This window comes from Poromitra crassiceps (genome assembly GCF_964638095.1).
Source record: "Poromitra crassiceps genome assembly, chromosome: 1".
NCBI lineage: Eukaryota > Metazoa > Chordata > Actinopteri > Beryciformes > Melamphaidae > Poromitra > Poromitra crassiceps.
Genome location: NC_139623.1, coordinates 93926331 through 93953060, shown reverse-complemented (window position 1 = coordinate 93953060; position 26730 = coordinate 93926331). Strand labels below are relative to the sequence as shown.

At 44.3% G+C, this 26730-nt stretch overlaps 1 protein-coding gene across 1 annotated transcript; it reads right to left on the bottom strand.

The window, feature by feature from the left end:
• Nucleotides 1–443: 443 nt before the first annotated feature.
• Nucleotides 444–24746, bottom strand: rgs22 (regulator of G protein signaling 22; the record flags this gene model as incomplete). Its single annotated transcript, XM_083663202.1, has 23 exons — nt 444–544; nt 1287–1386; nt 1780–1827; nt 2807–2989; nt 3157–3336; nt 4099–4257; nt 4960–5028; nt 8118–8276; nt 10951–11113; nt 12808–12995; nt 13468–13560; nt 15131–15325; nt 15969–16070; nt 16245–16352; nt 16580–16754; nt 17769–17930; nt 18442–19144; nt 19370–19434; nt 22647–22732; nt 22862–23041; nt 23168–23230; nt 23363–23391; nt 24677–24746. The coding sequence occupies 23 exons, from the start codon at nt 24744–24746 to the stop codon at nt 444–446; spliced, it is 3381 nt and encodes a 1126-aa protein (XP_083519328.1).
• Between the last annotated feature and the right edge of the window lie 1984 nt (nt 24747–26730).

Sequence of the window (26730 nt, the reverse complement as noted above, 5' to 3'; positions counted from 1 at the left end):
ACTGCTTTGAGTTTAGCTGTTTTCACTTTTCTTCAGCATCAGTACATTAGATATAGAGAGGCAAAGTGGAACGTCACTTCCTGCTTCAGCACTGTACCAGAGATTTTCATCCGCCATTTATTTTCCCATAGACATTTCGTAAAATGCTTATAAAAATACCAAACGGTTCAGCTAAGGCTATAATCGGGAGAGACCATTAGAACATTTCACTCGGACCAAAACTAAAAAAAAACAACATATTTTCTTTAACCCGTATTTTTTATGTTTTGGTCACAGTGAAATGTTATGTGATCTCTCCTGTTTCTAAAAATATCTGTACCGTTTGGTTTGAACCAGTAAAACAATTTTATACACATTTTACTAAATGTCTATGGGAAAATAAATGGCGGATGAAAATCTCTGGTACAGTGCTGAAGCAGGAAGTAGGCGGTCACTTTGCCTCTCTATAGCTGTTGTATATTCTGTGTTCTGGGAGAGTGACGGGAGGGCTGCCGCTGGCTGTGCTTGCTGCCTGCTGACTTCAGACTGCGGCTGGAGGAAGAGTCTGGAGGGGAAACAGACAGACAGACAGACAGCTTAATGACAGTATGAAGCAGTAGTATTTATTTACAAAGCCACTTGCTAGTCCAGTCCGTAAACACACTGATGAACGCTGTTTGCACAAAGAACAAGAGGGGTTATTTATGGCTCGGAGACGGTGAGAAAGCAGACGCATGCATTTATACACGAGCAAACACCTCCCCTCTCCGCTCTGTAGACTTTCCCATCCACACAGTCCTGATGATGATCTCCATCTGTGTTCCTAACAGGACGCCTCCTCCATCTCATCCCATTAAAACACACTTTGCACCATGCTTCATTTCCCATGGTCCTCGTTCACTACGGGGCTGGAGCTAACCCCTGCGTTAGCATCACGCTTCATTTAGGCAACCAGTCGGTGTGGGCTGGAGCTAACCCCTGCACAGCACATTGACACCTAATGGACAGGCTGAAGTGGCTGCTGGAGCCAGAGTGAAATGAGAAAGTTCTAACGTTTGGAAGGGCTCACTTTGACTTTTACGTGCCAGACAATATTAGCGCCTTGGAGGTTTCACTTGGATTGTACAGTGGGAAAGGTACGTATGTCATTTCAGTGTTATGCTTCTCAGTATTTAGTCTGACTTGTGGTAGCAGCGACGAGTCAAGAGTGTTATATTGGATATGGCAGCTTCATTGAGCCCTGGGAAACAAAGAGAGGTGTGTGTGTGTGTGTGTGTGCGTGTGTGCGTGCGTGCGTGCGTGCGTACCTGAGGCTGTAGAGAAGGAGGCCTCCATTTGAGTCTGTCTCCTCAGCAGCACTTCCTCTCTCTTCAGAGCCACCATGTACTTGGAGTAAGACCAGGACATCTGAGGGAACATAACCAGAAACACAGTCACATATAATGTGATTACAAAAACAATGACATTAGAGGATGGAGTTTCTTTGGTGGGAAGTGTTGAGGGTCGTTTTGAATTCACGTTACAATTGAATCTATGCTTTATCTCCATCGCTGCAGTCTTTGTCATAAGTTGTCCTCTCAGATACCTTTCAAACGACATCACCTCATTCTGGTTGGACGCTCTTCACATGATACCTTCAATTGCAAATACATCTTCAGCTAAATGGATTAAGAACGTTACCTCATAATTGTATCAGCAAGCTGCCGAGACCCTTACCTGCTGTGTGGAAGAAGATCTGCTGCTCTGTCTGCTTGTCAGCTCTTTTTCTCCTCTCCCCTCTCTCTCTCCATCCACCTCAGCTTCCTCTTCTTCCTCTGTTACACTGGATTCTTGCCTCTCCAGCTCCTCCTGTACAAAACAGGTTTGGATTAAATATAGAATTATAGAGTTTTAATGCAGTATTTTGGAGGGAGTTTTGTCTTCATGCTGGTTCCCAAACTGGGGTACATGGAGGTACTACAGGTGGTACTTGAGATGAAAGGGGAACATGGAAAAATGTAAGAATAAACCATGACAATAAATGGAACATCTTTGTAATGTTACATTATATTCTTCAAAAGGTGGGTTATCACATTCATTCATTACATCATATTCTATAGTTTTCTCTTGCAGTTTTCTAAGCAAAATGATGGGTAAATTGGGTAAAAATCAGGGAAAGGGGGTACTGAAGCCAAAAAAGAACCACTGCTATAGAGAGCCAAAATAAATCTTCTGCACACTGGGAGTTTTGTCTCTGCCATGGCCAAAATAAGAGGAGGTATTTCAGTAGTATTAGAATTGTATAACTAAAGTCTCTTGCTGTGAGAATCTGGCCCAATCCAAATGTCCACCCTTGTGGATTGAGACCTCGCAGACTTCAGTTGTATGTACCGTGACGTGTTCAATATCATCATGTCAAGTCTGCAGACTTGACGCAGAGACTGCAAGGCTATAAAGAAGCCGCTGATAGACGGGCCTATAGACTATGATAACAAAATGCTTTGCTTTCCTCTATGTTCTGTACTTCTACATACTCTATATATTATATTTCATGTCATGATGTGGCTGAATGTGTGTGTCATTTTAATAAAGTCATTGTTTTACACGTTCATAAGTTATTTTTGTTTGGCAAGTGGAAAAACTACAAAGTCACGTCCGGATTGCAATGAATTGTGGGTAATTGAATCGAAGTCTGCAGAAAGTCCGCTTGAGGCCCCTTGTGGACTGGGTGAATTGTGGATTTGGAGCCCTCAGCACTCGCACACTTCCCGGGAACGCGCCTGCAAAGTTTGCGAGTCGGCAAGTGCAGTGAAGTCTGGATATTTGGATTAGGCATCTGTTTCCTTACCTGGGCCCTCCTCCTCTCTTCCTCCTCCTCCTCCTCCTCCTCTCTCCTCCTCTGTCTCTGTAGCCTGGCTCTGTGTTTGACTCGTTTCTCCTCCAGCAGAGGCAGGAGTTGCTCCTCACGGACGCTGCTCCTCAACACCTGGAACTGGGGCCACAGCCTCAGCAGCTCATTGAACACTGACATCTGCATTATACAAAAATACACACATGCACAGGCAGCCAAATGCCATCCACACACGCATACATCGACAGGCAAAAACAAAACAAAAAGGAAGAAAGGAAAAGAAGAAGATGACTTGCATTCACACTTTGCAAGTGATAATGACACTTAACGACACACAGAGACACTACCTGTGCCTCCCTAAAGATGTAAGGCCCCAGCTCATGACGGTTCTCCAGAATGCACTGGGCCTGCTCAGGGGGGATGTCTATCTGCAGGGCAGGCGGCATGGAGGAGTTGATGAAGCAGCTGATGATGGTGGAGATCTTCTGCTGGATGGTGGCTTCATCACTGTGAGAGTGACAGAGATCCTGTATGAAGGAAGAGGGGAGAAGAAACATGAGAGGAGGGATGGTTGACATCCATTCCCAGTTCCTGAGTTGAGATTTTAGACACATAGTCCAGTTGAGGAATAAGACAAACTCTCTGGGGAAGTAAGGAATATCAGGCGATTTAACAAAAGTATTGTACAACTACAGCTTGACATTCATTGCATTAAGATGGTGATTTTCAGCTGGTTTTCTCCACAGCAAAAACAACTGTGAAAAACAGCATTCACAAACCACGAAAGGGTTCACATTTTTTTCAGCTCATGGCAGTGCTCTGACTTAGTTATGGAAAGTCAAAGAAATGTCATGGAATCATGTTGGGAACCCTGCATTTCAATAAAAGTGCTATACTATCCAAACTCAAGCTCACAAGAGATAGGAAGGCCACAGAGAATTAGCTTCAGTTGGTTATTATCATATTTTTCAATGCAAACTGAAAACATAATCTGTACAGCTTGTTTTCCTTTAAATGCTTTCACAACAGCTTTGATTGTAAATGAATTGCAATGACCATTCTTATCCACAGACATTCATCTGACCCTCAAGTATTTTGGAGCATTCTTTGCTTTTATTTGATAGTTTACAGTGAAGCGAGACAGGAAAGATGGGGGAAGAGAGGGGGAAGAATTATATGTCATGAAGACCCTAGGCCAGATGTGAAAGCAGGATGTTGCACATATAACATTGCACCAACTGAGTCTCTGGGACTCGTGCCAACCCTCAAGTGCCTTTGCTTGTCCCTACCTTGTACCTCTGCACCTCGAGCCAGAAGAGCACGTTGTTCTCCAGGAAGTCTCCCTTCACGGAGACAAAGTGCCGGAACTGCAGGCAGCTGACGGGGTTGAGGAGGATCCGTCGAAACACCAGGATGTCCTTGGAGCAACTCATCCACCACCCCTCGGCCTGCTGCAGGGTCAGGGACACAGGTGAGACAGGGACACAGGTGAGACAGGGACACAGGTGAGAGGCTCATTTGGGTTTGTATGTTTTTGGTATGGATGCTTTAAGCTGCTGCGTGAGGAAAAGAATGCTCTGGATCAATACAGTTATACATATTGTAAAAGTCAAAAGACAAACATATTTTGCACATTCGTAGCATACTGTACTGGCCTCCTTCACTGTCTGTCACCCTTGGTAAAGATGAACCGGAAAGGCAATGTGAGCTATAATCTTTGTTCATAGAAAATTCGATGATTTTCTTCAGGTGCATGTGTTCAGAAAGCCTGTTCTTTGCCAGTGTTGAGATAATGTTTATTCTGTAATGATGACCGTTCCAATCTGCAAACTCCTTCCTGCAATCATCCTGCCTGCATGTTTTACATCTCTGCTCCTCCGCTGTGGAGACAGCATGGAGGACGGTAACAGAGCTGGATGCAAAACACTCCAAAGACTATTAAAGGAAGGTTAGCGATGCTGACGCTTTAATCTTATTTATCCTGGATCCAATTTAGGAAAACTAACCACAAGGCCAAAATGATGTTTGACAAAGCCAGTGCACGCAGCCAAGTTGTGAACTAAATCACACAATGTTTTTTAGGCCAGGAAATGCCTTATTGCTCTCCATTCAAAATACCAAGCTAGCTTCCACGGAGAATTTCTCCTTACCTTCCAGGCTTCTCTCCTCCTCTTCTGTCGGCGGTAGACCTTCTCTGAGAGCCTGTCTGCAGCTTGGGGCTACAACACAGAAGAAAATTCCTTTATTGTCATTACAAGTACAGTACAACACAACACATGTATCCTCACACACACCCACACAAAGTAACAAAATGTATCCTCACACATGTATCCTCACACACACCCACACAAAGTAACAAAATGTATCTTCACACACACACACACACACACACACACACACACACACACACACACACACACACACACACACACAGACACACACACACACACACACACACACACACACACACACACACACACAAAGTAACAAAATGTATCCTCACACATGTATCCTCACACACACCCACACAAAGTAACAAAATGTATCTTCACACACACACACACACACACACACACACACACACACACACACACACACACACACACACACACAGACACAAAGTAACAAAATGTATCCTCACACATGTATCCTCACACACACCCACACAAAGTAACAAAATGTATCTTCACACACACACACACACACACACACACACACACACACAAAGTAACAAAATGTATCCTCACACATGTATCCTCACACACACACACAAAGTAACAAAATGCATCCTCACATATCCTCACACACACACACACACACACACACACACACACACACACACACACACACACACAAAGGCCAACAGTCAGACACTGCGTAAACTAGGGTTACACAGCCAGGGACATAGAACACCTCTCAGGTCTCCACACTGCGCCTCAGTAACTGAAGCGCTCTCCTCTTCTCACCTTTGCCCTGGCCTCCTGCTTCATTTCGTCTAATGCATGTTCCCTCAAGTGTCTCAAGGGGACACTTGCCTCTCTGTCGTCCACCTCCACCCTCTGGAGTCTCTGTCCATCTGGCTCCCTCTTCTCCAACCCTCCACCGGGCTCCCTCCCCGATGTGTAACGCTAAACTCCCTCTAGTAATGAGAGGATCCCTGTGACCAAACAAGGTACACTGGATAACATAATGAGACAGAGCAGCGGAATGGCTGGTTTGTGTGTTGGTTCCTGATGAGGCAACCTGAGAGAACGACTGGGCAGCAGCAGCATGTTTCTCCCGAATAGCGGACGCACTAATGAGTTGCTAATAAATAAACAATACTGACAATCTCCATTTTGTCAATAAATCACCCATGCATCGTGACATTTATGGCTGTGGGGAAGAGATTTGATCACTGCCATTACCTAATGCAACATGTTAGTCACAGGTATGTGCAACTAATACTCCATCCACGTCCCATGGGAAAGACAGCAGACAGGAGCTTCCCACTTGGAAATACTCTTGATGTCAGTGGTAAATACCAGAGCAATCTAGTAAGAGAGTGGCGTCAGCGGAGGTCCAAAATGCGTGACTCATTAGCCAATGAACAGCCAGGAAGTGGTCTCACGCTACTTTTGAATGCTAAAATAAAGCTGATAATGTACAATTTGATAATAAAAAAAAAGAGAAAAAAGAAAAATCAAAGTACACCACAAACTGTCAATTTTGCTGCAACTCGACAGTGCTGCTTAATCCAGAACCTTAGTTCCTGGAACTCTTGAGAGTAAAAAACTGGTCCATTGGAGTGAATGGAGATGTCGCGACTCTTCTGTACACGGCTCTGGTAAATACTAGTTGGGATGTCAGGGTTTAACAATGGACCCTTCTCTGGCTTCCTGAATTCTGACCTTCAGTCATGTGTAGGGAATGCTAAATGCATTTCAAATAAAACAAATCAAATGATTTTAATCAAAAAGATTTTTTTTTATCAAAGATCTGTAAAACATGAACTCAAAGTGGCACTAAGTTGATGTGTGTTAAAGGACGGCTTTCCCGTGGGGAATATGAATATATATTAAATCTCACGCCCCTAAGGTTTTCGAATCCATTGAAATTTTTGAAATTGGTTGTTCACAGCCAGAGATATCAACCATCTCTCACATATTTTTTGGCCCAGCCGATGCGTTTTACGTCAGATGGGCCAAGTCTGCCTTGCGGAAGTCGAGCACCTATGAACTACACTAGTTGTGGGCCTGTGCCGCCATGGTCCCGCCTCTAGAGGTCCTCCACGCCCCTTCAGAGGTCTTGAAGAAAAACAAAAGGCAGCCATCTTTTTCCACCGCCTAGCCTACGGTAGCTAATGTTAGCTTCCCATAGCTCCTTGCAAAGAGACCATATCTCGGGAACGGAAGCACGTACAGACACGGGACTGGCGGCATTGGAAAGCTCGTCAAATTTTACATCTAGTAGAAGGTGCGTTGAAGTAACGAAATCGACGCTGAGCAATGTACCCGTTTTTACACATTTTTACATTAAATAGTTACAACATCAGATGCTCCTAACTCCTAGGAAAATGCCTTAAAATGCATGAATTTTGTTTTATGAAGACAGCTCCCGACATATATACTACCGTTTAAATTTGGTGCAATTTGGAGGCAAATTTTTATTTATTTATTATTCTTCTTCTCATAATGTTTTTATGTCGAAGCCTTCTTCTTCTTCTTCTTCTTTGAGTTTTATGGCGGTTGGCAAACATATATGTGCATTACCGCCACCTACTGGAGTTTGATATCAGCCAAATGCCTGAGGGGTGGGCGTGGAATCTAAGGCCACGCGAGCCCAGTGCATTGTGGGAACTGTAGGATTTCGGCTCCCCGCACCCGCCCCCCCACCACCACATATGTGTTTTTCCACATACTGTATATGACATGGATGCAGCAAAAACCCCACATGCAAATAATGTCCACAAGCCCTTCAATAACTTATTGACTGATGTCTATTTCACCACTGCAATAAACACTTTGCTATTGCGTCACAAATCTCCCAGCAACCATGGCTCATACATTACATTCAGAGGAAAATTGGCTGTGCACAAATAATGACTAAATATCTTAAAACCGGGCTAGAAAAAGAGATGCGGTATCTCTACAAAGATTGTTGTGTAGATGAAGTCTGATAAGGTAGATTTCTTATCAAATTTAGTTGGCTTGTCTTTAGCCTTAGCCACTGCTCCAAAACACACACATTATTAAACCTAAGATTGATCAGATGTATCAGTATCAGTGGTGAAATGATCAGTCAAAAATGTAACAGAAATGGTTGAAACCTTGTACGTCTGTCTCTCTGTGAACTCTGCCGTGGCCAGAAACAGAGGCAGCCATGTTTTCTCAATATGGCTCCTGACAATGTTTTGGATCTCCACGACTACCGGGTTAGAGAGACGCTCGAGTCTCAGCCGCTCCAGTCCACCTGCCAAACGAATGATCTATACACACACACACACACACAGACACACACACACACACACACACACACACACACACACACACACACACACACACACACACACACACACACACACACACACAGAAACATAGAGAAACACAGAAATCAATACAAAACAGTCAAAGATGTAATAAAGGAAGATGCGGTCACAGCAAATATTTGTTTGACATTAAAGCTGTGCTCATGTGCTTGATGGTAAAGAGTAAGTGTAGCTGTCTGTCTGTAAAGCTGTGCTCATGTGTTTGATGGTAAAGAGTAAGTGTAGCTGTCTGTCTGTAAAGCTGTGCTCATGTGCTTGATGGTAAAGAGTAAGTGTAGCTGTCTGTCTGTAAAGCTGTGCTCATGTGCTTGATGGTAAAGAGTAAGTGTAGCTGCCTGTCTGTAAAGCTGTGCTCATGTGCTTGATGGTAAAGAGTAAGTGTAGCTGTCTGTCTGTAAAGCTGTGCTCATGTGCTTGATGGTAATGAGTAAAAGCTTTTGCACACCAAGTCCGTATTTTCGTCCAAAATTGACGCACGAAAAAAAAAAAAAATACAACCTAATTTGTGTCAATCATCGTTGATACACCGAGTCCGACAATTACGTCCGTCATTTAAGTTTTCGGACGAGGTTTGATTTTCTGCATTTTTCGCATCAGTCAATAGATTTTTGCGAGCTGGGACCCGTCTGTGTTTTCAGATGACGGATTAAAAAACACGCATATGAAAACAATCGGACTGTGTGTGCAAAGACCTTTAGTGTAGCTGTCTGTCTGTAAAGCTGTGCTCATGTGCTTGATGGTAAAGAGTAAGTGTAGCTGTCTGTCTGTAAAGCTGTGCTCATGTGCTTGATGGTAATGAGTAAAAGCTTTTGCACACCAAGTCCGTATTTTCGTCCAAAATTGACGCACGAAAAAAAAAAAAATACAACCTAATTTGTGTCAATCATCGTTGATACACCGAGTCCGACAATTACGTCCGTCATTTAAGTTTTCGGACGAGGTTTGATTTTCTGCATTTTTCGCATCAGTCAATAGATTTTTGCGAGCTGGGACCCGTCTGTGTTTTCAGATGACGGATTAAAAAACACGCATATGAAAACAATCGGACTGTGTGTGCAAAGACCTTTAGTGTAGCTGTCTGTCTGTAAAGCTGTGCTCATGTGCTTGATGGTAAAGAGTAAGTGTAGCTGCCTGTCTGTAAAGCTGTGCTCATGTGCTTGATGGTAAAGAGTAAGTGTAGCTGTCTGTCTGTAGATTTCTCTTCACCACATTAAGAACATATGAGGGCTACTCAAACCCAGAGGAAACCTGCCTGAAAAACCCCTCCGCTTCCTGACTCCTGCGGTGCTCTCCCTCACTCGGTTGTCACCATCGCCCTGTCTGTTTTCTCTCTTTATATATCACTCTGGCTACATCTCCCTATTTAAATACCCTTTTTTTATTTTCTCTCATCTCCATCACATTTTGCACACACGCAGGCATGCACGCACGCACGCACACGCACACACGCACACACACACACACACACACACACACACACACACACACACACACACACACACACACACACACACTCTCTACAGAAATGAGAACCAGTTGTGGCACTGGAGCGGGCGAGTCTGTAGATGAAAGGGGGCCAATCTGTGTGACTGGATGACTGAGTGATTGAGAGAGTGAAGGGCCAAAGCAGTAAAGCTGTCAGTCTCTCCACATCGCTCATGCAGACAAGAACCAAAGACGGAGATATGAGAGAGACGCGGCCAGACCCGATTCTACAGAGCTAGAAGGAGTAGAATTGGCCTTCTCATTCAATTAAAACATTTTTAAGGGTTATCATGATGGTATTTATGAGACGAGGATGACATATGACAAAAAGGCATGTGCCAGAGTAAAATCCATGATGTCAACAAGTACATTGTGGGTCTATTTAGCACAATGAGCCACAAGAACACGGGAACACCCCCAAATCAGCGTTCCCCCGACCGCCATTTGGCCGGGACGTCCTACACCACATATAAAACTATTCTCTTTTCCATGGCGGCGTTATAAAAATTCTATGGCAGCTATCTCTGGTGTCCCGAAGGAGATTATCGGGCCCACCACAAAGTGTCCCTTCTACTCATCCTAATTCTATATACCCTGTGCCCTCCTACAGTAACGCTTAGAATCCAGAAACCCAATCTCCAGCTATAAATGTCAGGAGAGATTTCACACCCTACTGTCACTGATGCTGGAGCTGATCTTCTTTGTCCTCTGGATCCAAACCACAATCCTCTCATTCATCTCGTCTTAATTCTAACCATGCCCTCCCATCCCACGTTCGCCACCGACACCCCGCTGTCACAGCTGTCAGTATGCAGTCGGTAGGATGCCAAAGAAGGGAGATGGGGACTTTGTTTGGGGGCCGTAGCACCCCCGCTTTATCAAATCTGGATGTGGAACCTCAAGCGAAGCTCGCATCCCGTCTGGCTTGTCATGTCATGGCACCTTGTTTCTCCCTCCGTCTCTGTAATCCGTCCACAAGATGTTCACAATCATTCAAACTCACTGGAGCTTTCAAATGCTTTGTCATCATCACGACACCAAAACAGCTACGTTTGTCATGTTGATTTCTGGGAATGGCAATAAAATGTAGCATTTGATTCTAAAGAAATGATGAGATTGACTAACGTACGTCGTTCTGCTGCTCTGCTGAGGCGGGGCTGTCTGGGCCAAAGAAGTACTTCCTGGTGAGGTATTTGGCTGCGATGTGAGACGACTTCTCCTGTCTGATGGCCTTCTCCTTCTGAGGAACCCTCCTGTACTGCTCCAGGTCCAGCCAGCAGCTCAGGTGGACACTGAACAGGGTCAAACGTGTGCAGAAGACCCATGAAAGATTAATGTGAGCTGTTCAAAGTGTAGTGTATAGTTGCCTACACACTTACTGTGCATGTGTGTTGATTTGTTAATGTGAATATTATGCACATTTACTGGACTAGGCATCTCGCACGCTCGATTCCTAGGCTCACCCGCTGTGTGGCCTCGCCCGTCCTGCAGCTCGCTGAGCTGGCCCTGCAGCTCGCATTCGCAGCTCGGCCGCTGCGCGGCCTTGCCCGCAGCTTGGCTGCTGCATGGCCTTGCCTGCCCTATTGGCGTGCGCACAATGTCTCCCTCTCTCTCTCCCAGTCTCTCTCCCTCTCTCTCTCTCCCTCTCCCTCAGGCTCTCTCGTGAGCCTCAGACTGATGACATCACTGATATCATCATCACTGATGACATCATCACTGATGACATAGTCAGTGTGTGTGTCTGTCTCTTGTGTATGTGTGCATGTGTATGCTGGTCTGTCTCTTGTGTGTATGTGTGTGTGTGTGTGTGTGTGTGTGTGTGTGTGTGTGTGTGTGTGTGTGTGTGTGTGTGTGCGTGCGTGCGTGCGTATGTGTGCATCACTGATGATGTCACAATGCCTCTAGTCTCGCTGGCCAGCCTCCCCTCCCTACCGTGAGAGGAGTCTGGCGCCACAGGTCTCCATTGTGGGATTGTGATGGGCGGCGCTTAGCGGCAGTGCCCTTGGAAAATAGTTTCCAACAATCCAACTTGCCATTTTCAGCGTGTAGCAATGAGCTAGCGTGTAAGTTTCTGCCGTTAGCTTGCTAGCTAGTTAGCTTTGTTGTTTTCACTGAGGCGGCAGGGCACTGTTTACAGCGACACACAGGGAGGAGGGAGCGGAAGCCGCTCTGATTGACATGGTCGGAGCCAATGACAGAGTTTGTAATAAGCCTGGAGCGGACATCCGGCCGGGACTGAAACAGTCGCTCCAATGGGGAGCAGCTGTAGAGCAGGGGAGGGCTTATCCCAGTAGCCTGTTTCCGTGCAGCCAGACGACTCTCATGGAAGGGAGGGGAGGCTGGCCAGTGAGACTACAGACATCACTAATGATGTCACAATTTATGACATCACTGATGACATCATCACTGGGACTTTGTGTGTGTGTGTGTGTGTGTGTGTGTGTGTGTGTGTGTGTGTGTGTGTGTGTGTGTGTGTGTGTGTGTGTGTGTGTGTGTGAGTGAAGGGATCAATAAGGGATAATGGCTTTGACACTATACTTCATGGAAAAGTTTCCCTAATGTTTTGTACATTCAGTGGATATTGCTGTAAATTCACACATCTGCTTTCTTCAGATAGCCATATCCCTCTCCTTGTTACAAACTGCATATCCTGTTGTTGGTTGAAACCCTTGTGTACTATCCAAAATATCCAGTCTTGTTTTGAGCTTGACATGCTTGCATTTTTCAGTGTAGTCAATGGGTGTTGAAAGGATTTCATAAGCTCATTTTATGATTTTCTCAACCCTTGTTCAAGGACACTTCAAGAGGCGAATGTTTGCCAACACCGTGGTTTGAACTCGGATGTTCTCCCTACCTACACCATCCTTCTGTCATCCAAGTAAAGTAAGGTACATGTATAGAGAGCTCAACTCAGAGTAGAACTGATCATTCACCCTGGTGTGACTGACCCTTCTCTGTCAAAAGTAAGTAGAAGCACACAAGTCACCTGGCTTCCCGGTTCTGGAGGAACGAGAGGAAATGCCGGATCTCGGGGCGGTGGCGAAGTAAGGAACCTAGACGGTAACCACGGTAACGTGGAGAGACGTTGGACCAGGGGTCAGACTGCCGTTGGCCCGCTGAGGGAGGAGGAAGTGAGAGAGGAGAGGGAGGTAGAGTGGACGTGCACTGCTCCTCCTGTTGAGATGGAGTGAGAGAGAGGAAGAGAGGGAGTGAGAAGAGAAAGCAAGAGAGAGAGAAAAGGGGGCGAGAGAAAGAGGGAGCCAAAGAGAGAGGGAGCAAGAGGAGGAGAGAGAAGAGCAAGCAAGAGAAAAAGGAGGGGGAGAGAGAGAGGGAGCGAGCAAGAGAAAGAGAGAGGGAGCGAGAGACAGTGAGCGAGAGAGAAAAGGGGGGAGAGAGGGAGAGAGAGAAATAAAGGGGGGAGCATAGAGCAAATATAGTCCTTGAACAGTAGCTAGGCAACATTGCTGCTAAGCAACACGTAAGTACTGGAATGAGGTGATTTTCATATTAATATTTACATTGGCTGTTTTATAGTCACAGCTGTGTGTTTATTGGGTATTTTACACTGGCTTCCAGCATGACTCAACCAGTCTGACCTTTGGACTGCAGCAATCTGTGTGACACTGCTGGGCTGTGGTGAGCTCACCTGTTTGAGGCGGAGCTCTGACTCCTCATACAGACTCTGCAGCTCTCTGTACTCTTCACTGTCCACCCGACGCACACACTGCTGTACACACACCTGGGGAAACACACACAAACACACACTGCTGTACACACACCTGGGGAAACACACACAAACACACACTGCTGTACACACACCTGGGGAAACACACACAAACACACACTGCTGTACACACACCTGGGGAAACACACAAACACACACTGCTGTACACACACCTGGGGAAACACACACAAACACACACTGCTGTACACACACCTGGGGAAACACACACAAACACACTGCTGCTGTACACACACCTGGGGAAACACGTAAACACACACACACACACACACACACACACACACACACACACACACACACACACACACACACACACACACACACACACACACACACACCAAAACTTAGAAAGCCTTGACTCAGGCAAATCATTCTAATCTATTTACTCTTAAAGGGACAGCTCACCCTAAAATCCAAAATACATATTTTTCCTCTCACTTGTAGTGCTATTTATCCATCTATATCGTTTTGGGATAGTTTCGTTTTGGAGATATTGGCCACAGAGATGTCTGCCTTTTCTTGAATACAATGGAACTGGATGGCACTCGGCTTGTAGTGCTCGAAGCACCAAAAAAATACATTTGAAAAACTCAACAGCATTGTCTCTTTCCAGAAATCATGACCCGGTTACTCAAAATAATGCACAGACTTTGTTGTGAGCAGTTTCATGTAGGGTTAGGGTTATTCTTTTGCAGTCTCATGTAGGAAGTAGCTAGCAGCTAGCGGCTGTAGTTCGGTCAAAAGAAAATAGTTCCTCCATGAAACTGCTCATAACAAGGTCTGTGGATTATCTTGAGTAATGGGGTCATGATTTCTGGAAAGAGACATTGCTGTTGAGTTTTTCAAATGTATTTCTTTGACACTTTGAGCACCACAAGCCGAGTGCCATGTAGTTCCGTTGTATTGGAGAGAAGGCAGAAACTCTGCGGCCGATATCTCCAAAACTCAGTCAACTAACACTAAACAATATAGATGGATGGATAAATAGCACTACAGGTGAGAGGGAATATATGTATTTTGGATTTTAGGGTGAGCTGTTCCTTTAACACTATTCACACATGTACCAACATCTCCTGCTTTTCCCCCCTTTTATTATGAGTCTATTTGAGTCTATATAGTGTCAATAGGTGGGACATTATGTCATGTATTTATTGATGAAATGTATTTTCTCGTGCCTCCTTCCTCTGAGAGCTGGTGGGCATTTATTATTCAGTGATGACCTCTGCCGATGGAATTGGCCGGGAGGTCATGTTTTCGCCCCTGTTTGTCTGCAGGATATCTCAAAAGGTTCTAAAGGGATTTGCACTAAACTTTGTAGCACAGTAGGTCATAGGTCACGGACCAACTTAGAACTGATTACCTTTCCATACCCAGTGGCCGAGGGGGCGTGGCAACAGGCATGGCCAATCGCAAAAAGGCGCCTAACTCTTCAGCTTGTCAACACAGGGGTCTTTAACTCTGCTCGTCTAGTTGAAGGACAGTCTAACCTGACAACCAATCAAAGAAAGTCCACCTCCTCAACTGGCTGAACAGCAGGTGAATTGAACCTGGCTCTGGATGTAGCTACCTGCTGGTAGGACTCTTTATCCCTGGCTACCAGCAGTGCCCAGGGCTCCAGGAGGAGGGTGAGGCTGTGCTCCTCCACCCGGTCAAACAGCTCCTCAAAGGCGGGCATCAGCCGGTCGTACACCTCCCTCCTGATCTCCTCATCTACAACAATACTCCTGGTGGCAGAGCTGCACAGATAGGTGGAGTAAAGGACCTGTGGAGGAGAGGAGAGAATAATAAAAAACGTCATCACTCATCACACTTCATCATCGTCATCAATAGAGTTCAGTGTTGTCACACCCAACATCCGTATCCACCCCACGCTATCTCTCGTCACTATAGCATGACACCATATAAACATTGCTTGTAACCCTCTTGGCCATGGAACAATGGAAACAGACACTCGTTGATTTGTGATTCCTGTGGTGAAAATAAAGCTTAATTGAAGGAAAATAGATTTCACTGTGATTTGTTCTGGACAGGCCTGCATCCCTCCCTGGTCCAGCTGTAAGCAGAGCAGACAGGGTGGTTCTGGGTGACTGGCCTGGCCTGGTGCACCACTGAGGGGGGTCTGACTCACATGGTTTTATGGCTGCTTACAGCTGCCCACTTAGTGAGGGGGTAAACAGGGTACAGAGACAGGGGGGCAGCCAGGAGTGAGCATATGAGAGCAGCAGTAATGTTAGTAGCTAGCTAACAATGTAAGTTTTAGCTAGAAACAATCTTAGGTTTGTGTACGTTACCTTGTCAATTGTGGAGTATTCATGCCATATTTAAAGACGTACTGTGGTAAAAAGCGTACTAGCGTCAGTTTGAGATGAATTTAGGAATAGTTAGGAAAGATTAGTCTTGCTGACCTGTGCCCGTCTTTGTACTTGGTAAGGGTCCAGTCCGTCCCGGTAGAACAGCTGGTGGTAATGTTGCAGCTCAGTCCAGAAGTTCACTGCATTCTCCCATAGCTGAGACAAACAGACAAACCCCTCTCGCTGGTTATAACTGTGTGTTTAACAGTATAGAGATGGTCTACCAGTGTCTAAAAGTATTGTAATCCAGTATTTTGGATGGATAACGGCTAAGTAAGAATGTAAGGATACAATGAACAAAAGAGTATAATGAGGGAGCTGCTATTGTACCTGGTTTCCAGATTGTTCACAGAAGTGTGTGAAGTATAAACCAGCCCGGGAGTCAACATAGAGAGCTTGTAACATCCTCTCCATTGTTCTACTGCTACTGAAATATAACTGATGACACACACACACACACACACACACATACACACACGCAGGCACGCACGCAGGCACGCACGCACACGCACACACACACACACACACACACACACAAAGTCAGTTCATAAAAAATGTATTCAACTCATTCAACTAACACTGTTCACCTCTCTTATAGCATCTTGATTGGTTTCAGTGCATTGGCTGTCAGAATGCGGTCTGGATGATCTACCCAGTTGTCCTACCTGTGCGTGGGCAGTGTGGGGGGATGTGGGCAGGCAGCTGTCAGGCCAGAGGGGGGGCAGCGAGGCAGGATGGGGGTCTACCCCTGACCTCGGGTGCTTCTCCATCAACAGCCCCAGATGAGCGGATTCATCACTCTCTTCCTGAACACGTTGGGACGTCCAGAACCTGGGAGCCCTGTGGGGATTTAAAAGAAGCAAAGGGCAGAGGCGGAGTTTGACTTTTATCTTTGGGGGGGGGGGCACTTCTGCAGGAGTCAGACGCTTGCCGGGGCGCGAAGCACGGCGCCGAAAAATAATTGTCCGTTTTACATTTGAAATTTTGCCCGTTTTAACCCAGATTTAGAGGAATATCTCATTTTAAGGCTGGCATCATCATGGTCTCTCTCTAATTATTGTTTAATAAGTATAAGAATGGAAATATAAGAAATATTAGAATATGAGTAGAATGACAGAACATTAATACTCATTATTGTATGTTTAGTAATGTAATGTATATTATATAGCTCTTCACTGTTGACGGTTGCTTTTGACCGTGCTCAAAGACACTTTACAATACAGGATAAAACAACTTTAGTAAAGAGAGAAAATATTAAAATAGATGAGAGAGAGAGAAAAAGATTATAGGTCAAAAGTGAAAAGGTGGGTTTTGAAGGCTTTTTTGGAAAGATGACATAATGAGTATGAAAAAGACAATGAGTTTTGGCCTGACAGATGTGACTTGGGAGGGCATTCCAGAGGGAGGGGGCGGCTGCAGCAAGGCCCTGTCAGAGGCCCCCCTGTCACAGCTTTAGCAAAGAGATACCTGTGATTCTTGTCAAAGTGGATATAAATTGTATGATCATATTCAGCCAGACAGTGAGATGGAGATTTACAATGGTGAGCAATTATTATTATTATTATTATTATTATTATTATTATTATTATTATTATTTTACTACTGGGGGGGCCCCCCTATTAACTCCGCCCATGGCAAAGGGAGAGATAATTACCAAAGGAATCCATTTGCAAGAGCAAACAATATAAGTAATATTAGCTGCAATTTATGTTTAAAATATAGTCTATGTAACATATTTTATGGTATACGACAGAAAAATCATGGCTGAGTCTACCAAAGACATAAAAAGCCACACTGACACCCCCACACCAGTGTCTCTAAGACATATTATGTAGTTAAATATAAGATTTTCACCAGTAGAAGAGCAGAGCCTCAGTGAGGCAGGGCTGCACCAAGCGTAGTTTATCCTCTGTCCAGCAGGGGGGGGTGGTGAGACCCAACCTGGAGAGCAGCTCTACATTCAGACTACTCCGACTGCTGCCCAGCAGGTAACGGCTTCTCATCAGGACCAAATGTCTGATCGTCACATCACATCACATCACATCACATCACATCACATCACATCACATCACATCACATCCTTCTATCTTACATGACACCAATCACATGTCTAATAAACACAAGAGCATACGTATCGTGGCAGTGACTAAGGTTCAAGTTTTTGGAGCAGTTGATTCATCTACAGTCTTGCTGATTTATATCAAAAGATGATTGTGAGGCAGAAGAACAAATTGTCCGCTTTTTACATTGTGTGGGTGTCCATTTAAATCACATTAAAATGACAACAGTAAAAGAAAAGAAAAGTCTACTGTCATGTTGCCTACTCTTACAGCAATGCATGTAATTATATATTTAGTTGGTTGTAGGAGATCATGGATCTATAATCAGAATGGAGGAAAATATACAGTATCATTCGGCCAATCATATAAGTATGGTTTATTTTGGAGACATGACCATATGGTGTAATAGAACAACACAAGTTGTGTGTTACAGATGCAGTGTGCAGTGCCATGTTTTCCCTCTTTACCTGCTCTTCTGCTCCCGGCGCTGTGTAGCCTTCAGCCTCTCCACATCCATCCAGAGGTCAAGCAGCTTCTCTCCTGGCGTTCCTCGTAAAAACTCCTTGAACTCATCCAAGTCCTGTCTACTGCCATGGAGACGGGTGCCATGGTAACAAATATCAAGGACATTTTTCTGGTCCCTGCCCCCCTCCTCATCTCCCTCTGTCTTTCCTCTGTCCTCACCGGCTGAACAGCAGCAACCTTCACTTTCGGGGGAGCTGTTTGGGTGGCTAAAACGATTTCTCTGCTTTCCTGACTTGCTGAGACATCCAGAGGTGTTTGTCTGGCCGTATTCGTCCGTTTCTTTCATTGCATCTTTGATCACCTGTTGAACCACTTTGGCTGCCACATACTCTAATTGTAGGTTGGAAAACTCCACATTCTGGCTATTGGACTCCATCAGCCGCTGCACCTCTGCAGTGCCAGGAAGTGGTGCTGTGAAATAGAGACTTAAGTCCGTTTCTGGGGTGTGGGGTTCCTGAGTGTTTTCAGAGCTGAGGTAAGAGGAAGGGGAGGAGGAGGAAGAGGAAGTGCTGTGTGGATCCTTTGGCTCAGAGAGGTAGGGGGGACATCTGGATGATGTTGTACAGCATTTTGGGTCGATACGCTTCCTGTGTCCTTCCTGGCCAGAGGAGGGCAGATGTGTACAGCTGTGCATCCTAATCGACCCTGCACAGTGAGGAATGAGACAATAAGAAATAAACATCCTTGGCTTCATCACAACATTAGATTTCAACATACTGTATACAGAACTCTTTGAAAAGTCATGGCATATACCTTGTGTTGAAATGTTCTCTCGAGCATGTGAGTATGTTAGGGCTGGCAGGAGATTGTTCTTTTCCTTGTTCAGTTGAGGGGAAGAGTGAGGTGTTGTGGCAGAGCAGCTGCTTTGACGTGAGCCTCCATCCCTCTTCTGGATACAGAGGCTCGCCTGCCACTGAGACAGCAACTTGGCTAGTCTAGGTGATGGAGAATGAAATTCCAGAGCCAAAAGGTAAACAGTGAACCACTTGAAGGAAAACCAGTTGTAATGAAATGATGGAGCCAGGAGTCAGAAGAAGTCGTCTGATATGATGTATTGAACATAGATCTTGGCCAAGAGATGCACTCTTGTATATTCACGGATGGATACACAGGCTTACATACATTGAAGAGAAACTCAAAGACACTTATAGGACACACATCAGATAACATGTCTTGACGCACATCAGATTACATGTCATGACGCACATCAGATTGTCTTGACGCACACTGGAAGGCCATTCAGTAGACTCAACCTATCTGTTATTCTGGCCCTGTAGAGAGCACCGTAGCAAGGTGACATGACACAGTGCAGGGCACAGTGTGCGATCGAGAGGAGCTGCAAATGTATGGTACAAGTTATCTAAATATGAAGTCTATCTGTGTATGTACACAGGTCATCTAACTATGAAATATGTCTGTGTCATAACTATATGTAACTAAAATGGAAATGTATATGAATATATTAATAACTAGTGATTGTCCAAATAAAGGCTAATGTGATGTAAATTTTCTCCATCACTAGGAAAGACCACTGAGACAGTAACTTGGCTAGTCTAGGAAAGACCACTGAGACAGCAACTTGGCTAGTCTAGGAAAGACCACTGAGACAGCAACTTGGCTAGTCTAGGAAAGACCACTGAGACAGTAACTTGGCTAGTCTAGGAAAGACCACTGAGACAGCAACTTGGCTAGTCTAGGAAAGACCACTGAGACAGTAACTTGGCTAGTCTAGGAAAGACCACTGAGACAGCAACTTGGCTAGTCTAGGAAAGACCACTGAGACAGTAACTTGGCTAGTCTAGGAAAGACCACTGAGACAGCAACTTGGCTAGTCTAGGAAAGACCACTGAGACAGTAACTTGGCTAGTCTAGGAAAGACCACTGAGACAGCAACTTGGCTAGTCTAGGAAAGACCACTGAGACAGTAACTTGGCTAGTCTAGGAAAGACCACTGAGACAGTAACTTGGCTAGTCTAGGAAAGACCACTGAGACACCAACTTGGCTAGTCTAGGAAAGACCACTGAGACAGTAACTTGGCTAGTCTAGGAAAGACCACTGAGACAGTAACTTGGCTAGTCTAGGAAAGACCACTGAGACAGTAACTTGGCTAGTCTAGGAAAGACCACTGAGACAGTAACTTGGCTAGTCTAGGAAAGACCACTGAGACAGTAACTTGGCTAGTCTAGGAAAGACCACTGAGACAGTAACTTGGCTAGTCTAGGAAAGACCACTGAGACAGCAACTTGGCTAGTCTAGGAAAGACCACTGAGACAGTAACTTGGCTAGTCTAGGAAAGACCACTGAGACAGTAACTTGGCTAGTCTAGGAAAGACCACTGAGACAGTAACTTGGCTAGTCTAGGAAAGACCACTGAGACAGTAACTTGGCTAGTCTAGGAAAGACCACTGAGACAGCAACTTGGCTAGTCTAGGAAAGACCACTGAGACAGTAACTTGGCTAGTCTAGGAAAGACCACTGAGACAGTAACTTGGCTAGTCTAAGAAAGACCACTGAGACAGTAACTTGGCTAGTCTAGGAAAGACCACTGAGACAGTAACTTGGCTAGTCTAGGAAAGACCACTGAGACATTAACTTGGCTAGTCTAAGAAAGACCACTGAGACAGTAACTTGGCTAGTCTAGGAAAGACCACTGAAACAGTAACTTGGCTAGTCTAGGAAAGACCACTGAGACAGTAACTTGGCTAGTCTAGGAAAGACCACTGAGACAGCAACTTGGCTAGTCTAGGAAAGACCACTGAGACAGTAACTTGGCTAGTCTAGGAAAGACCACTGAGACAGTAACTTGGCTAGTCTAAGAAAGACCACTGAGACAGTAACTTGGCTAGTCTAGGAAAGACCACTGAGACAGTAACTTGGCTAGTCTAAGAAAGACCACTGAGACAGTAACTTGGCTAGTCTAGGAAAGACCACTGAGACAGTAACTTGGCTAGTCTAGGAAAGACCACTGAGACAGTAACTTGGCTAGTCTAGGAAAGACCACTGAGACATTAACTTGGCTAGTCTAGGAAAGACCACTGAGACAGTAACTTGGCTAGTCTAGGAAAGACCACTGAGACAGTAACTTGGCTAGTCTAGGAAAGACCACTGAGACACCAACTTGGCTAGTCTAGGAAAGACCACTGAGACAGTAACTTGGCTAGTCTAGGAAAGACCACTGAGACAGTAACTTGGCTAGTCTAGGAAAGACCACTGAGACAGCAACTTGGCTAGTCTAGGAAAGACCACTGAGACAGTAACTTGGCTAGTCTAGGAAAGACCACTGAGACAGTAACTTGGCTAGTCTAGGAAAGACCACTGAGACAGCAACTTGGCTAGTCTAGGAAAGACCACTGAGACAGTAACTTGGCTAGTCTAGGAAAGACCAGAAAGCGCTGAAAAACCTCCAGGCGACGCATAGCACCACTCATAGATTACACAAACATGTATTTGTGAAAAGCATGAATGACATGATAAACAAGTTTAATTCATTAATAAACGTGGCTATTCTTACTGCTGTGCCAGTACTTCTATGTATAGGTTGCAAGCTTGCGTGAGTGAGTCAGTCATCTGATCTGAATATGTGGCCTGAACGCCTCACCCAGGAGATGCATAAGACATTAGGCGCACCACACGGGTTAAAGCGGGGAACTAGGACAACAGCCTTTCATATAATCACAAGGCCTTCCAAGGAGCCACGGCCATTGCAATAACGACAAAATAGTTCACTGAATTGCTAACTTTAATCAATACCAGTTAATTTAAAGAGATCTCTGCATAAGAAAAGCATCACTAAAAAACAGTAGACAGCATACTGTAGTACTTAGCTGATTGAAATGGCCCATTCAATCTCTCATACTTTCCATTCAATCAAATTCATTAAGCAATAATTTCTCGGTTTGTAGCAAAGGTGAAAATGACAGTAAATAGAAACAACTCAAGTCAGAACATAGAGCAGGGAAAGAATTTGACAATTAGCCCACAAGTGAATGAGAATTTAACATGATGTATACAAATATTCTAAATTATACCATCAATTTGTGTTTTGTGAAGTTTACACTCACTGAAGAATATAGGAGGTAAAGGTAAATTGAATTTGTATGTAGGCTCATCTCATCATAAGCCTAGATACCCATGTACTATTCATACCTGTATTCAAAGTAGCAATCACTTTGAATGAATGAGCGGAATCTTTCTGTCAGGATCCATTGAATGCCTTGCTCTCTGTCCAGACACTGCAAGATTCAGCCAAACAGACTCGTCAAATGAAGCCTCAGTGCAACGGTTTCAGCTCATCCCCAAAGCACCAATCAATCCAACTACGGTACTTGAATAAGTCAATAAAGACATCATCCACTACTCACACAGACAGTGTAGTGGTTGTCTATCGGGGGGCTCCTGGCCAGCACTGCGGGGTCATCTGTGACTTGTGATTTACTGCAGTCAAGCACTGAGCGGATCCTTCTGGAGACGCACTCTGCTGCCTCACTAACCACCTCAAACTCCCCTGTCTGCTGGTTGTACAGCAAAGCCTCTGGGAAAGACTGGGTTCACAGACAACAAGCCAGTACATTTACAGAGAGAACTATTATTAGATGGTGATAGCTATTCAGTTGTTGTTAAATAGATAGAAAAGAGAGGTTTTGTCAGTAATAAGACAAATATATTACCGGCAGACTCAAGAAGTCATTGAAGAAGTGTACCAGTATATCATCAGAGGCTAGACAGTGCTCCTGTAAACATATAAACTAGGGAAAATGAGTAAGCTAGTATCAACAAGAAGAGCCAAATATGCTGCAAAACCTACATTTGCTGTAAAGGGATTGAAACGTGATGGCATTTCAATGACAGTGATGTGTACTCACAAAATTGCCAGCAGTAAGATGAGGAAACTCTAAGACAAACACAGAGATTAAAACTTCAATTACTAAAGCATTGACAATTGACTGTATATTTAAGATTTCTTAATGTACTCCTCTTACCTGTTCCCATCTCTCCACACATTTTATACCTTGTCAATACCCAGGTGCATACTGTGCTACAAAGTTGGCTGTCTGGTTCAGAGTGGACGTCGAGCTAAGCTAGCACATCTAGACACATTCTACCAGCTAAAGCTGGTCACCAACCTTTCAGTGTAATTACAGACACACTGCAGGTTGCTATGGAAGTGGACTCTTTTTCAAAACATAGGGGGCGGTAAAAGTTTAACTAGAGAAGATCATAGAGAACCAATTGCAGAAGTACAAGATGGTATTTCTCCTTGTTGCAGGAAACCTGAGAAATACTTCCATCTCTATTCTTTTATCAGATTTCCTTTTGTTTGTTAGCACTTAAAGTAACTATTATGCAGGTCAAGTGGAATCAGATGACACTTTGTGTGGTTCACAAGAAAATAGTAACATAACACCACTGGATGGCGCCAAATGCTAACAATTGAATTGAATCAGTCAATCTCAGTGAAGATCAAATATAAAAAGGAAAAATGATTTGGACTTGTTTAAAGATAGTGCTCTACTGTCTTTCCAGCGGAGAGGTTTGTTCAGCTTTCCTCGATTACTTAACAGCACCTGAAGAATCTTCTTCTAAGGGGTAGGCTTACTAGCATTTTGGATCTCAAAAATAGATGCCCTATCATCCATTTGCAAACACTGGAAGAAAATAATTTCCAAGTTAAGGTAAAAACGCTATTAAACTAAAATAAAAGAAACCTGGATTCTTAATTTATGAAAAAAACAGTAGCCCTACAGAATCAAATAAATTGGTATATGATTGTGTGTGTGTGTGTGCTTTTGTCAAACCTGTCTGGAATTGAATTAGCTCATTTTGCGAATCTCAGTTGAAAACTCTGAATTATACGCCTATTTCACATCCCACCCAAATCAGCCACTTTGTGTATAAAATGCAGGAACACGGGTGCAAGCAAGACATTAATTAGAGTGCTGGGACTGGACCAGCTGTGCCAGCACTCTAATTGTTTTGCTTGCATGCACGTTACTTACTGCATTTTAGACACAAAATGACTGTTTTGGGTGGGATGTGAAATAGGCTAATTAGCCGTCTGTCTTATTAGTCAGACTGATAGACACTGGGTGCCCAGATGGGGGTGCAGGTTACCTGGCTCTGGGTGTTGGACAGCACTGGAGGCTGAGTGGATCAGGGCAGCATGCTGGATGGCAGACCTGGCTGAAGGGCCTGACTGGCTGGGACGCCCACACTCTGCAGCCGCAGCAGGCAGCGAGCAGGCTTCATGGCACAACCATCACCTAACCTACAGACCCATTACACTGACCTACAGACAGACAACAGACCATCACCTGACCTACAGACAACAGACCATCACACTGACCTACAGACACCAGACGCATCACACTGACCTACAGACAGACAAAAGACCATCACCTGACCTACAGACAGACAACAGACCATCACACTGACCTACAGACAACAGACCATCACACTGACCTACAGACGCCAGACCCATCACACTGACCTAGAGACAACAGACCATCACCTGACCTACAGACAACAGACCATCACACTGACCTAGAGACAACAGACATCACACTGACCTACAGACGAACAGATCCATCACCTGACCTACAGACAACAGACCATCACACTGACCTACAGACAACAGACCATCACACTGACCTACAGACAACAGACCATCACACTGACCTAGAGACAAACAGACCATCACACTGACCTACAAACCACCACACTGACCTATAGAGACAACAGATATCACACTGACCTACAGACACCAGACCCATCACACTGACCTACAGACCATGCCATCACACTGACCAATAGACAGACAACAGACCATCACACTGACCTACATACACCAGACCCATAGACAGACAAAAGACATCACACTGACCTACAGACCATCAGTGACCTATAGACCAACAGACATTACACTGAACTACAGACACCAGACCCATCACACTGACCTATAGACAGACAACAGACCATCACACTGACCTATAGACAGACAACAGACCATCACACTGACATAGACAGACAACAGACCATCACACTGACCTATAGACAGACAACAGACCATCACAGTGACCTATAGACAGACAACAGACCATCACACTGACCTACAGACAACAGACCACCACACTGACTTACAGACAAGAGACCATCACATTGACCTACAAACAGACCATCACACTGACTTACAGACCATCACCCTGACCTACATACATCACACTGACCTACAGACCGAGTCTCCTTCAGAAATGTTTCTCCACGGAGCCTCCATGTTTTTTTTAAATAATTGAAACAATTACAATGAGACAGTGAGGTATCTTTCAAATGCAAAACATTCAGAATCAAAATCCCACCTCCATAGTATCCCCCATAGTATCTTATCTAGTGCGGACGCCTCCATGTTGTTGAGCCGGATTTTAACCATCACGGTAAGTTACGTTATAAAATAAATATAATGTATATATTTGATCAATTCAAATTTGTATGACCCTTCCCTGGACTCAAATTAATAACAGTGTACCCTCCCTGAGACTAAATTTTAAAAAGCATCATTCCTCCCCTATTTTCCCCCAGTGACCCCTTCCATAAATAACGAATGGTCCCAGATAGACCTCGAATAAGCCAATCACGGTTTCCTGTCTCTACCTGCAATCTTTTTTATCCACTTATTTCCATATATATATATATGTGTATACACACATATATATATATACACAAACAAATAAACATTGATGTCTAGTTAGGTTTAACAGTGATTTTTAATTATTTTTTAATTTTGTGCACAATGTCACTGTGTTTATGTTGGATGTGTCGTATAGCTGGCTAGAGTGGGGTGGTATTGTGCAATGTTCTGTGTGATGTGGTGCTTTTGTTTAAAACTCACTAAAAAGTATTGCAATAAAAAGGATGATTTCATGAAAGGCAATGACAGATGGCAGACATATGTTAAATGTAAAAAAAAAGAAAAAAAACTTTATTTAAAACTATCTGAGAACACTGTACATGGGTCATGAGTGAACAAGATATAGAAGACAATGGTAAAACTTTAGAACCTCATACTGGAATTCAGAAGAAAAAAGTCCTCCTGTACAGTAGATCAGTTTGTAGAAGAGTACTCAACAGTCAAGTTCAGTCAGTGTATCTGCTGGCGAGACTTCTTCCACATTCATAATTAAAAACACAAAAGGAAAAATGGGAATAAAAAAAAAAAACACAGTACACAGATAAGACA